Here is a 12,523-nt window from a genome sequence, read left to right on the forward strand (position 1 = left end):
ACAAAACTTGAAATAAATAATGATAGTAACACAGGGAGAACAGTGAGCAGGCAGTTTTCCTCCCTTGATTCTGCCACCATGCACATAAGCATTCTTAGATTACTTACTGATGACTGCAGTGTCTCAGAAGCTCAGAGAACAGGGCAGCATGTACTTCAGCAAAGGTTACTTCTGAAAAGTTTATGGTCAGCCTTTCTGGAAGAAGACTACAAATACAGACCTAATGCTAGCTATATAACCACATACTCTCTTAATTCATATATTCTAAGTAACAAAGACCACATTTTAAAGTCTGACCTGTAAAAGAAAGCTCTTTTAGTTCCTTGTGATCTAAGAAAAAGATGACAGCACAAGCATTTTTTCCCATTGAAATAAGAGGAAACAAAAACCGCCCAACTTTTGCCTCCCTTCTTCACTTTAATGCAACTGTTGAAGGGTGTCATCCCCCCTCTTTTTTTTTTTTTTTAAACTGTGACTCTCAGGTGCTTCTTGGGTAAATATTTCAACTCTTATTTAGGAAAGAACAATGAATACTTAAAGAAACAAACAAACAAACAAACAACAACAAAAAAACAAACCACAACACTTTTAGGAGGTTTAGTTTAAAAATGTACCAGAAAAACAGTCAAAAAAGAAGAGACAAGAACAAAAAGAAAAATAGTTTAATCCAAAGGAATTATCTTTTCAGTTAGCTTAACTAATCTTTTCTGAGGACTAATCTGGACATTCCCCATGAGCAATGTTCAGGAGATATAAAATTTAAGATTTTTAGCTCAATTATGTAAGAGTCCTGGAATTAGGCCAACTTTTTCACAGAATCATTGCTCATTCTCACAAGTGCTTTGTGAAAACACCATGAGATGATGAATGCCTCCAGATTCCCAGGAAAATATGATGGAAATCCTCTGTGTTTCTAGTGGAGGGACAGTCACTAAAGGCCAAGGCAAGAAACATTTTATATAAAATACATAGACATTGCTACAAAGCAAGGCCATTTGGCCAGGCACCCGTCCTACTAAAAATGTTTGAAAATGGCAGACTGGAAACGATGTTGCAAAATGCAATTCTGAGATGTATTAAGAGAAGTGCTACAATGAAGAAAGGAAGTCAGCATTTCACTTTACCCAGCTCTCCACTTGATAACTTTGAAGCACTAATGAGGCCTCAAATCAACTACAGCGCTCAGTGTCAGGGTCCCTACTAGAAGGGGAAGGAACCCAGAGGAAAACTTCACCAAGTACATTTAAAAGTGAAGAAAAACCAAGACCTTAAAAATGAGGTTACTGACAAGAGGAGAACTGGAAGAGCAGGGAATGGAGTGGGAACATATCTTTCTTCAAGGCATATGGTGTCATGCAGATGACAGTGAATGATTTGCTGCATCATCATCAAAAGCAGACTAAGAAATAATCACTTCAATTTGTAGAAAGGTAAATTTAAACCAAATAACAGACGAAACATTCTAACTACAAGAGTGATTAATAACTGGAACGGGGTACCCAGGGAAACTGCAAAATACCTTCTATTTGAATTTACTTAATCCCTCTATGAAGTCCTTCTGACCATACCATATACCACCTGATAGCATGCATGATGCAGCCAGCCCATCACCTGACTGGGATTTACTGCACTTCTGCATATGCATATCATGTATGAGGCTCAAATACACTTCAAATGCAGCATTCCTGAAAGAATTTCTCTCAAATCTTTATGCACCCAAAGTGGTGTTTCAGTTTTTCAAAGTTATTTTCCCTCCCCTCATAGCCCTCAGGCTTTTAGACTGATCTTTTCAGAGGCTGAAATTCATAATTCATCTGAAGAACACAGCATCTGTTCCAGTGTGACATCTCCCCCTGTTGCTGGGTCAGCTTTAGCCAGAGGGAAGCCACATGGAGCAAGTCCCTCCAGATTTTTCCCTTTCCTCCCATAAAACCTACAGAGGAAGAATTCATTTGGGGGATGTGGCAGGGAAGGAAGTGAAGCAGATCCCTGTACTCCCCCTCTCCAGATATCAGGTCTCCAATTTCTGACCTCTTTTCATCTAGCTTTCCAGGAAAAGCAAAACAAAGCCCCAGCAAAAACCAAACACAAAAAACCCTCAAACCCACAAAAGATCACCACTTAAGCACATCTGATGAGACAAAATAAAGTGATGCACCCCGAGCTTGTGCATTAACATTGTGTGTTTCCAAACAGTTGTACCACACGAATATTACTTTCAACCTAGCCTGGGCTGGATTCTGCACACTATGCATGCCTCATTTTGTCAGATGCCACAGTCTCTAACTTTAATTTCTTAACCCCTCCTACATTATCACTGAGAGGTGTTACAGTATATCTAAAGAGTATAAGCACCTATGGAGCAAAAGAACTTCAGGACCACATGAGGGCCCAAGCTCTGTGCCACTGATGTGCCAGTTGGTAGCCACTGGGTGCTGTGGTTTTGTGACTGAGCTCCATTTTTCTCGTACAATTAAATGCACAACAAACCCATATTGAGCAAAATATCACTATTTTCTATTCTCAACCGTGCCTTAAAAATTAGGGTCTTATACAATTTGCCTTCTCTAAAGAAAAGGAATGTAACAATATTTCCAATTACATAGTTTTTACCTTGGTAGCAAACCAGCAAAACAGCAAAGGTTAACCATGTCAGACTTGCAGTCTGGAAGCTGCACTCCCAACAACCCACAAAAATAAACAGGATACTTAAAAATGCCCAACAACAAAAACCAGAAATTAAAAATACCCCACGTGCAACTGCTTGTTTTTCCAGGTATACACTAAATATCTTCACATGGTATCATATCAGCTCGTACTCTACTCTCAGTAATGAACCTGTTTACTATGCTCTCAAAACGTCCTTAAGCACTCAGAGGAAGAAAGGCTGAGGAAAGAGGGATCAGGCTGCAAGGAACGAGAGGTAGGAACTTCACAAGGAGCCTTCTCGTTCTGCATTTGAAAAACTGAAACCAGACACAGAATTTAATCCATAGATTATACCTTTGAATATAGGGAAATTAAAAGTGCCTAATTATTATATATACCTAAAGAGGATATCATCAGTCAATTGTTACAATACATGGTATTCTTTTTGAGGAAATTAGGCCAGCTTTTACTGACATACTAGCCAGCACTTAAAAGTACATTTCATTCCACCACAACAATGATGTCTTTAATAATATTTGCTGCCTCTCTAGTTTTTACTACTTATTGTCATCAGAAGCTTCAGATGATTAGAGAAACCTCAACCCTGCTTCCAGTGGTGCAGGTTCCATCCCTGTTCCTGTGTAAACACCAACCTTTACGCGTGCAGGCTTTTACCCACAACTCCTGTACGTAAAACGTTCGTGTCTCGGATTGATTTTAGGAAAAGACTTAAAAAAGTAAGGCGCCATCTGGTATCTACACATTCATCCACCATGTGGAAACCAGTTACAATCACGTTTTCCAAACTTGCATGGCACTGAAAGGTTACCATATGGAGATGACTAACAGTGTTATTTGGATTAGGCCTTCAGTTCCACCCAGTCCCCTACAAGGGCTGTTTCCTGTTTATGTGACAGGCCATATCACATTTTTCAGGCGTGCCATATACGGTTGTAGAAATAATGAATTTTGACTGGGCTTCTTGTATACACCACCCGTGTGAGGCCATGGTAATTCCCAGTGTAAGGAGAGAAAGTAACATTTTACAAAACACAAGGGTGGAAAAAGAGCATGAAAAAAAAAAACCAGAGGAAAGGCCACATCCTCCACTTCATCCACCTTATTATTGAACGAACAACAGTGGAAGAGCACCCAGACAACAAAAATAAACACCACACACAATGAGATCACACATAGCACCATCAGGTGATCCTTTCCCCCCACTCTAGTCCAACACAATGCCCACATGCAAGACAGCCTCCATGCATGTACAGCTGTGGAGTTCCAGGTCTGACCATGTTTGGGATCGTTTCATGTAATGGCACTGCCATACCCCAGTCACCCACTCACTGCTGCTGGCACAGAAAGCACAGGGAATGCCCCTTTCTCCAGTGATGGTTAGAAAACCTGGCTGTGAACACACTCTTGGTACTTCCTCAGCCAGCCATCCCTCCTGTACCTGCTCCTCACCAGCTCAGCTCCCCAGTTACATCAGTGTCACCACTGCTGCTCCCTTGGCTCCTCCCTGACAAGGCAGTCACTGACACGGGGATGACTTGTCTTTGTTTCTTAGGGTAACTGGGGCAGAAAAGGGAGAGAAATAAGACTAAGACCAGTTTGCAGTTCTCTTCATCTCCCTAACCAGCTTTGCTTATCCTAAAAGCAACACCATATCTGTGTTCTGTCGAAGGGGCAGTGGCATATCAGGGATGGGGGAATCAGAGGCCACAGCAGTAAATTTCCCTCTGAAAGAAGATCAGGAACCCTCCCTTGCCACTGTTTTTTTTTGCTTTGCCTCTGTTGATAACTCACAATAGGGATTACTCTGGGACTTGCATGATGCTAACAGATCCCCTGAGGCAGAACAGATGGCCCCTTGCTGAAAGTATGAGCTGCTGAATCAGGGTCCTCCAACTTGAGGCTCCTACTTCAAGGTGAGAGCTTAAACTGCCATATGTGCCCATGCAAACGGTAAGATATCTCAGTGCTTTTCTTAGACCTGTTTTGAAGATGATAAATTTCTAGAAAGTTTTGATTGTAAGCTTCCTTCTATCAATGTGAGCTCATCAAATTCAACTGAAGCATTATTGCTGTATCTGCTCAAATTTGCTCCTGTGACTTGGGGAAATCACAGGAATTTTTAAAGCAATTACATGATTCCTGAAAGACCAAGTGTGGCAAAAAACTGGTTGGCCACAATGCCCAGAATATATTCTGAATTAAGAGCCGTATCAGTCTTCAGTAGGGGCACAAAGAAATCCCACACCCCAATTAAAAACTACCCCATGAAAGAGTATTTACAGAACTGCTCTCTTGGCACAAGATAAAAATCCAACTCCTGGACTCATAAGTCTTCAGAGCATGCAGATCAAGGTAGCTTCTTTCTGTGCTGCTTTAGAAAACAGTGTGGACCAAATCCAACAGACACAGGGATCAAGCTGTGTTTGAGAGGTTTGTAAAGTCTGTTTGTAGTCAAACCATTGCCCGAGTCATGTTCGAAATGAAGCCATGCTTGGATCCAGTTTCTAAACAGTGCTGTTGCCAGCACTATGGCCTATGGTGATTTTGACTTGAGGAGACTGGTCCACAAGCTTGAAGGAATATCTGATGGGACAGCAGCCATCTTTCAGTCTCCACATATATATCTGAAAACACTCAGGATTACCAGTCCCTAAAGTATCAACAGAAGGCAGAAGTGAAGGGCTCAGAGATGAGACAGACCCTGCTCTCCTGCCAAGAATCAAGCGCTCAAAAAAAATAGTGAAGTGTTACTGCAGCACTACACACATCAAGTCTCATTCTCTGCTTGTGCTAAGCTCGACTCAGTAATCTAAAGGAACAGAAAACCAAAGTTATCATACAAGAAAGAGTGAGGGAAAGGGAAGTTAGGCACACCATTTTTCTTCATATGAAAGAATGTTTTTATGTGTTACAGGGATACTGGGGAAAGAAAGAAGCTGCAATAGGAAAACTAGAGGATCCTTACAATGGCAGACTGAGCTCTTCCCACCATGTCTAAGCAAGTGACCTCTCCACTTAAATCAAACTCTTTGAGCAAAGAAAGCCTGTTTTGCACGTGCAGAGTCCCCTCTGTAACACAATTCTAGCTCATTTTACATTTACTACAGTGCAGAGTTTTATCACTGCTATGAGATATCTGTACTCCTGTCTACAATCTGAAGCAAGTGAAGGTGCTTACTTCTTCAAAATTTAACTACAACAGCCTCCTCTGAGCTTTATGGATTTAAAGTCTCAGATGAGCTGGCGGGATCATAAAGAGACGATACGGATTTTTCAACTCATACCTTAGGAGCAGGATGAAAAGGGGAAATCACAAACCAATTCCTAAAAAACCCCTATGAATCTGCAGCCACTAGAATAAAAAAAATTCCTGAAAGATGACTGAATCAATTCCAGGCAGCTCACAGCACATGAAGGCACACAGACATGTGATCTGCAGTGGCACAGGGACAGGAACAGCACCTCCTGAGGGTGGCAGCCCCTGGCAACAAGGACCACTTCAGCCAGCCCACACATATCAGCAGCTCCTGCCAATGAGAGACAGCTACAGCTACACAGATTCATTTTGTCCCGCAGAGGTTTCCCCTCTGAGCAAGTCACCAAGGCAAGCGGAGAGTACGGAAGCTTCATTTCATAAACCAGACAAGTTATTTTTTCTGGAGCCTGTTGGGAGAGAGAGAGATGACAAGAACGAGTGCCAGGCTTGCCTGTAGAGCTGAAGGCAGCAGTCAGGGAGCACAACCGCTAAATAGAAAGCCTGAGCACTCTGGCTGACAAATTCTATCACTTCAGTCATATGCAAACCAGGTGACATAATACTGCAGAGAGGAGGGAAGAGAATCTTAAATCAGTAAAAAAACTTTAAAGCAGTAAACCCAAGCAAAAGTGAAATCCAATAGCACAAACCTGTATATCTTCTTCCTCTTCCAAAGAAGATTTAACACAGCAGGGGTTGAAAAAGTGGTTCCTGTGAAGCATGTATATCTTTATGTGTGGCTTCCAGTGCCTACAGCAACCTCTGATTCTTTACCTGCCTTTGGCAGGCACCCTGTAGAAGGTTTTCTGTCTGACTGAAACATCCAGCATCCAGCAGGCATAAGAAAAGAATGAGAGAAAAAGCTACTTGCAAAGAGTTCAAAAAAATAAAGAAAGTCATCAAGAACATAGAAGTCAGGGAGGGGGTCTTAGGGAACAGAGAAGATGCTGGATCCCCTAAAGGATAACATGACAAGGGTGTCTCTCTTCATTAAGTCAAGGGCAGAAAGGAGCAGAGGAAAAGAAGAGCCATTTTCCCTTCCTTTCTGTACAGAATTACAAACTTATTTGAAGAAAATGAACTGTGAGATGATGCATGTAAAAAATATATTGCTCTATCATGACTGGTGATGGAAGAGTTATGTTGTATATTTAGGCAAACATCCAGAAAAAGGTGACTGCTAGTTCATGGTTATGAATCATGAATCCCAAGAGCAGGATATGTGCTACAATGTGCTTCACAGAACAAACCAGCAGCAATTAATAAAGAGAGCATCAAAACACAGCCAACTTCCAAAATGTCGATCAAATGCTTAACATGTGACAAGACAAAGGAAAAATCAAGAAGACAGGCACACCAAGGAAGGTCCATATAAATTTCAGACCTCTCTGCACTGATTTATTGTCTTCAAGAAATGATACTCATAGAACTACATTCATTGAGGCTAGAAAAGACAACTACAGTTGTGAAAACATAGCTGTGGTAGCAAGAGAAGTGATTTAGAAAGCAAATGGCTTTAACAAAGTAGATAGCAATACCAGGTCAGCAAGCACTAGAAGATCAGGTCCACGACTCTGTTACAGGATCTGTTAAAACATGAATTATTTCTCTCCATACCTTCCTAAAACCACACAGGTAACCATGACTACCTCTCTTAGCTTTCAACAAATCTTTTAAAGGTTCACCAGAGACTTTTAAACGGTTAAAAAGTCATCTCCACCTGGGGAGAATTATTTTATTTCCAGCACTGAAAAGCCAAAGCAGACATTTCAAAACACGTTCAGCATTATTTGTCTCCACTTGTACTGTTCACTGCTTTTCCTCAATACTTTTTCTAAACAGTTATCCATGCCTTTCAGTTTCTCCTAACAGGAACTTGCCTTGGCTTTTCAAGGAGTGTCTTCTGTATTCAACTCTTTTGTTCAGAAGACTAAACCAAGGAAACTATGGGGAAATAAAACCAAATAAGCAGCAGGCACTCACCTGGTTACAGAGCTGACACCGTAGGCTCTGTCCAAGTTTCTAGCTCTCATCGTTCTCTGTTTTGTAAGAGGTCAGTGAGAAACACTTTTCCTTCTGTCTTGTCCTTTGCCTTTTCCAGCTTTCTGACTCCAGCTATCCCAAGTGGGGCAGGTCAATAAGAAAACTTGTTCAAATTGCTCCAAAAATCTTCACAAGAACATCAAGCTAGCAGTTGCTCCCTCCGAGGTAACTTCTGCCCTGCCTCCTGTGTTTCTGGCTACTAGTCTGTTGTGGTTTAATCCCAGCTGGTAACTAAGCACCACACAGCTGCTCACTCACCCCAAGTGGGGTGGAGGAGAGCATTGGGAGGGTAAGAGTGAGAAAATTTGTAGGTTGAGATAAAGACAGTTTCATAAGTAAAGCAAAAGTTGCACACACAACAAGGCAAAACAAGAAATTCATTCCCTGCATCCCATCCCCAGAACAGCAGGGTCTCATCACGCATAGCCGTGACTTTGGAAGACAATCACCATCACTCCAAACATCCCCTCCTTCCTTCTTTTTCCCCAGTTCTACACTCTGAGCATGAGACCATGTGGTATGGGATATCCCTTGGGTCAGTCAGGGTCAGCCATCCCAGCTGTGTCCCCTCCCAGCTCCCTGCAGCCTCCTTGCTGGTGGGGTGGGGTGAGAGGCAGAAAAGGCCTTGACTGTGTAAGCCCTGCTCAGCAGTAACAAAAACATCCCTGCTCTATCAACACTGTTTTTAGCAAAAATCCAAAACACAGCCCCATACCAGCATTGTGAAAAGAAATTATCTCTGCCCCAGCCAAAACCACAACAGAGTCTTAGGTGCTATTCCAGTCCGCTCATCCTACTTAATAAAGTACAGCTGAGATACTCTGGGCCATCACATGAAGGTACACTTTTGCCTTGCCCCTAATGTCTCCACACCCCAAACAAAAAGCTGGCTAACAGATAAAGAAAATATTATGTATGCACCATTTCAACAGTATCAATAAAATAGAAAAATTGACAACCATTTTTAGGAACTTACAAAAACTGAGATCTTGCCAGTCCCAGTTAATTCAGATTACCATTGAAAATTTCTGAGGTACTGCAGAGAGAGTATTTTCTAATTTTAATCTCCATTTAGGAAAAACGGAGAGGCATTACAGCCCAAAACACAAAAGACAGTAACATTCAAAGCAGTCAGAACATAAACCACTCTTTTCTTATTCCAAAGCTATTTCAAAGTTTACCAAAACTTGCACAGGATCATCCAAACATGAAAACATCCAAATAGAAACGGTCTTGAGACTTGCATGATGGATGGTTACAGCACTAATTAAAAGAAGTCACTACCTCACAGCACAGCTGCATTCCAACAAAAGGAATGAAACTGGTTGGGAGTCAATGTAGCAGGGGCTGAGCACAGAAAAGACAGAGACAGTGACTGAGCAGCAAAAGGCATTCTTTTGCTTTTTGGTCATCTTTAAATTTTCTTTATTTTAAAGACTTACATTTGTGCTATGACTGACTCGTTACGAAAAAGATATGTTAAACTGAATCTAAAAAAATAAAATAGCTGTTCTTGGAATTTAAAAATACAAAAAAGTCACTAACCAAGTCCTCCTTAATCGGGAACTCAAACATTCGTGGTTTTTTTTCCCCTTAGCAGGGGAAGAAATGTGAATTTTAAAAATGTATACTAAGTTGAGAGAAAGAGAGAAAGAAAGAGAGAAAGAGAGAGAGAGAGAGAGAAAGAGGAGAGAGAAAGAGAGAGAGGAGAAAGAGAGAGAGAAAGAGAGAGAGAAAGAGAGAGAGAGAGAGAAAGAGAGAGAGAAAGAGAGAGAGAAAGAGAGAGAGAGAGAGAGAAAGAGAGAGAGAAAGAGAGAGAGAGAAAGAGAGAGAGAAAGAGAGAGAGAAAGAGAGAGAGAAAGAGAGAGAGAAAGAGAGAGAGAAAGAGAGAGAGAAAGAGAGAGAGAAAGAGAGAGAGAAAGAGAGAGAGAAAGAGAGAGAGAGAGAGAAAGAGAGAGAGAAAGAGAGAGAGAAAGAGAGAGAGAGAGAGAGAAAGAGAGAGAGAAAGAGAGAGAGAAAGAGAGAGAGAAAGAGAGAGAGAAAGAGAGAGAGAAAGAGAGAGAGAAAGAGAGAGAGAAAGAGAGAGAGAAAGAGAGAGAGAAAAAGAGAGAGAGAAAGAGAGAGAGAAAGAGAGAGAGAAAGAGAGAGAGAAAGAGAGAGAGAAAGAGAGAGAGAAAGAGAGAAAGAAAAAGAGAAAGAGAGAGAGAAAGAGGGATTGCCTCATTCTTCAAAAAGGGCTATTACTCTTTATGGTGACACACACAGGTACGTCTGGCTGAACACACATTCATCTCTGCTGCTCAGCTTTCCCTCATGCTCCTGTAAGTGCTCCATGGTCCACTTTAGGCAGGCACTGGAACTCTGGTCAACCCCCAGTCTCTCCAGCTCCATAATCCCAGCACCTGACAGACACTTTCCAGCTGCAGTGGGACAGTCCTTCCCTCACCCCTCCCCAGAGCAAAAGCAGAAGCGTGGAGAAAGCTCAGCTCAGCATGTCTTCATTTTTAGTTGTTCCTCCTCAGGACTATATCTTTATCTGGTTTGTTAAGAGTCTACTAAGAAGTGGACAAGACAAGGTTTTAATCAAATGTAAGCAGTAACAACAGGTTTTATTCAAAACTTCCAGTAAAGAGGACCCACTAGTTTTGGAATAAAGATACTTAAAAGTACTACAGCTTACGTGAATATAAAAGATCAAAGAGAAGAAAATAAACCAAGCAGTAAAAAAAAATAAAAATTAAAAATATATATATATTTTTTAAGTTTGAAATAGACCCATATGGTGATACTGAAGTCCTCCAAACAATTAACAGTTACTAGATTTGGCAAAACAAGGTTCTCTTACAAAATTAAAAGCCTACTTCTGTTACATAAACTGTATAAAACTGCTCAATAGTTAAAGAGCATTCTGTACAATTTTGTCTTGAAATACACAAAGCTGCAGCCTTCAAACTGCAGCAATTAATAATTTTGTCCTCTTCATGGGTAAAAGAAACTTTGCAGTTGTTTTGGGGGAAAACGAAGAGGCAAAAATAGTCAGAATTAACAAGATGAAGCCACTATAAAAACAAAATGCACAGCAAAATTCAGACCTCAGTTTAAACTAGCACGCTATGTTTACAATATATTCTACATTTCGGTTGTCATTTTCCCCTCCCACTCCCACCTCCCCCCATTCAAATATTCCTAATTCCTTTACGGTCTAAATCTAATTAATTTCTAAACTTTCAAATACACCATACATACACTTAGCAAAAAACATACCTGACATTCTTACAGCAGTATGGTCAGGACACAGTTTCAAAGATAGTACACAGTTATTGAGATTAAGCCTTATGAATTTTACTTTTAAAGAGAACAGCAACCATCAATTCAGACAAATGTTTCTAAGAAGTCCTGAGGAGAGCCTGCAAAGAGCAGGCTTCACCAACAGCGGCCCTTAGCTCCAGAGGACACAGGGGAAAACACGGATGTAAGGAAGGAGAACCTCAAGAGTGCCAGCTAAAGGAAGATCCTTCGGGAACTCGGTCCCATGGGCTGTAATCCCGGCTCGGTCGTCCCTGTTGTACTAAGGCCAGCAAGTCAACTTTGCCACAGTAAGTTACAACGTAAACTAACATTCTTTATACCAACAGTATGTCAAAGGGGTTTATTTATCTTGTTTTCTGAATCCAACAGTTGGTCACAGAAGTCAAGTATTTTCATGGCTCTTATTCAGCTGTTGCCAGTTCAGGGGAGAAAAAATAAATGTGTGTGTGTCTGACTCATACGTCTTTCAAGTACATGCAAGGCTCAACTGCTTCCAAAATGCAGGAGTTTGGGACCTTTTAAGACACTGAAGAAATAGGATTATGAGGAGAGCCCATCTGAGTAAGTACTTTATCCAGCCACTGGAGGGGACCATGAAGATGTATCTCTATCCAGCATGGAGTGCTCGTTACATCCTGGCGATGATACTCAGCTCCCCAACCCTGGAAACAGAATCATAAGTGGGGAAAGAAAAAAAAAATCACCTTATTTTATAATATTAAATACGTGAGAAGCATCTTTCTTTCTTAACAAATTATCTTTCAAGTGTCATTATCAGCAGGGTAGCATAACATCCTTGATGCATCAACTTTTATCACAGTTCAACAAACAAATCAAAAGCTAAAAAAAGTAATAAATGTGGTGAAAGTATCGTTTTGAGATCTCTTGATCTCCTGGAATGGAAGTCTTTAAAGTCTTAAAGACATAATCTGTGGCAGTGCAAAATTTCACCATAGATCTCTGCCAGCTGCCTCAGGTCCTAGGAAAGGCTCTGAAAAGGAGGGTAATAAAGTCTTCTCTGCCAAGACCAAAACCAGAACAAACTGGGGGGAAATGCTGCCAAACAGATCACCAAATTAAAAAATGAGGTCTAAGAGTGATGTGGAAGTGGGGATGAGGCATCTGTCTGACAAGAACCAAAGTGTCATTCTCTGGATGGACATAGTAAACTGAGTGGTGAAGTCAGAAACGCTACTCCTTGGAGAAAGAGGGCATTGGTCATTGCCCATGTGTTTCTCGAGTTAA

The 12,523-nt window shown here is 41.1% G+C and overlaps 1 protein-coding gene across 4 annotated transcripts in view; it reads right to left on the minus strand.

Moving 5' to 3' along the window:
• Positions 1–10,559: 10,559 nt before the first annotated feature.
• The window catches only part of SMAD1 (SMAD family member 1), a 48,083-nt gene continuing 46,119 nt past the window's right edge, over positions 10,560–12,523 (minus strand). For all 4 annotated transcript variants that reach the window (XM_051790961.1, XM_051790964.1, XM_051790962.1 and 1 more), the window contains exon 7: positions 10,560–11,940. In XM_051790961.1, the coding sequence (XP_051646921.1) occupies positions 11,797–11,940 (144 nt within the window). In that variant the 3' untranslated portion in view covers positions 10,560–11,796. The remainder of the gene's footprint in view (positions 11,941–12,523) is intronic.

This window comes from Manacus candei, unplaced genomic scaffold, assembly GCF_025592945.1.
Source record: "Manacus candei isolate 608988 ecotype Guabito, Panama unplaced genomic scaffold, ASM2559294v1 h1tg000028l, whole genome shotgun sequence".
Classification (NCBI taxonomy): Eukaryota; Metazoa; Chordata; class Aves; order Passeriformes; family Pipridae; genus Manacus; species Manacus candei.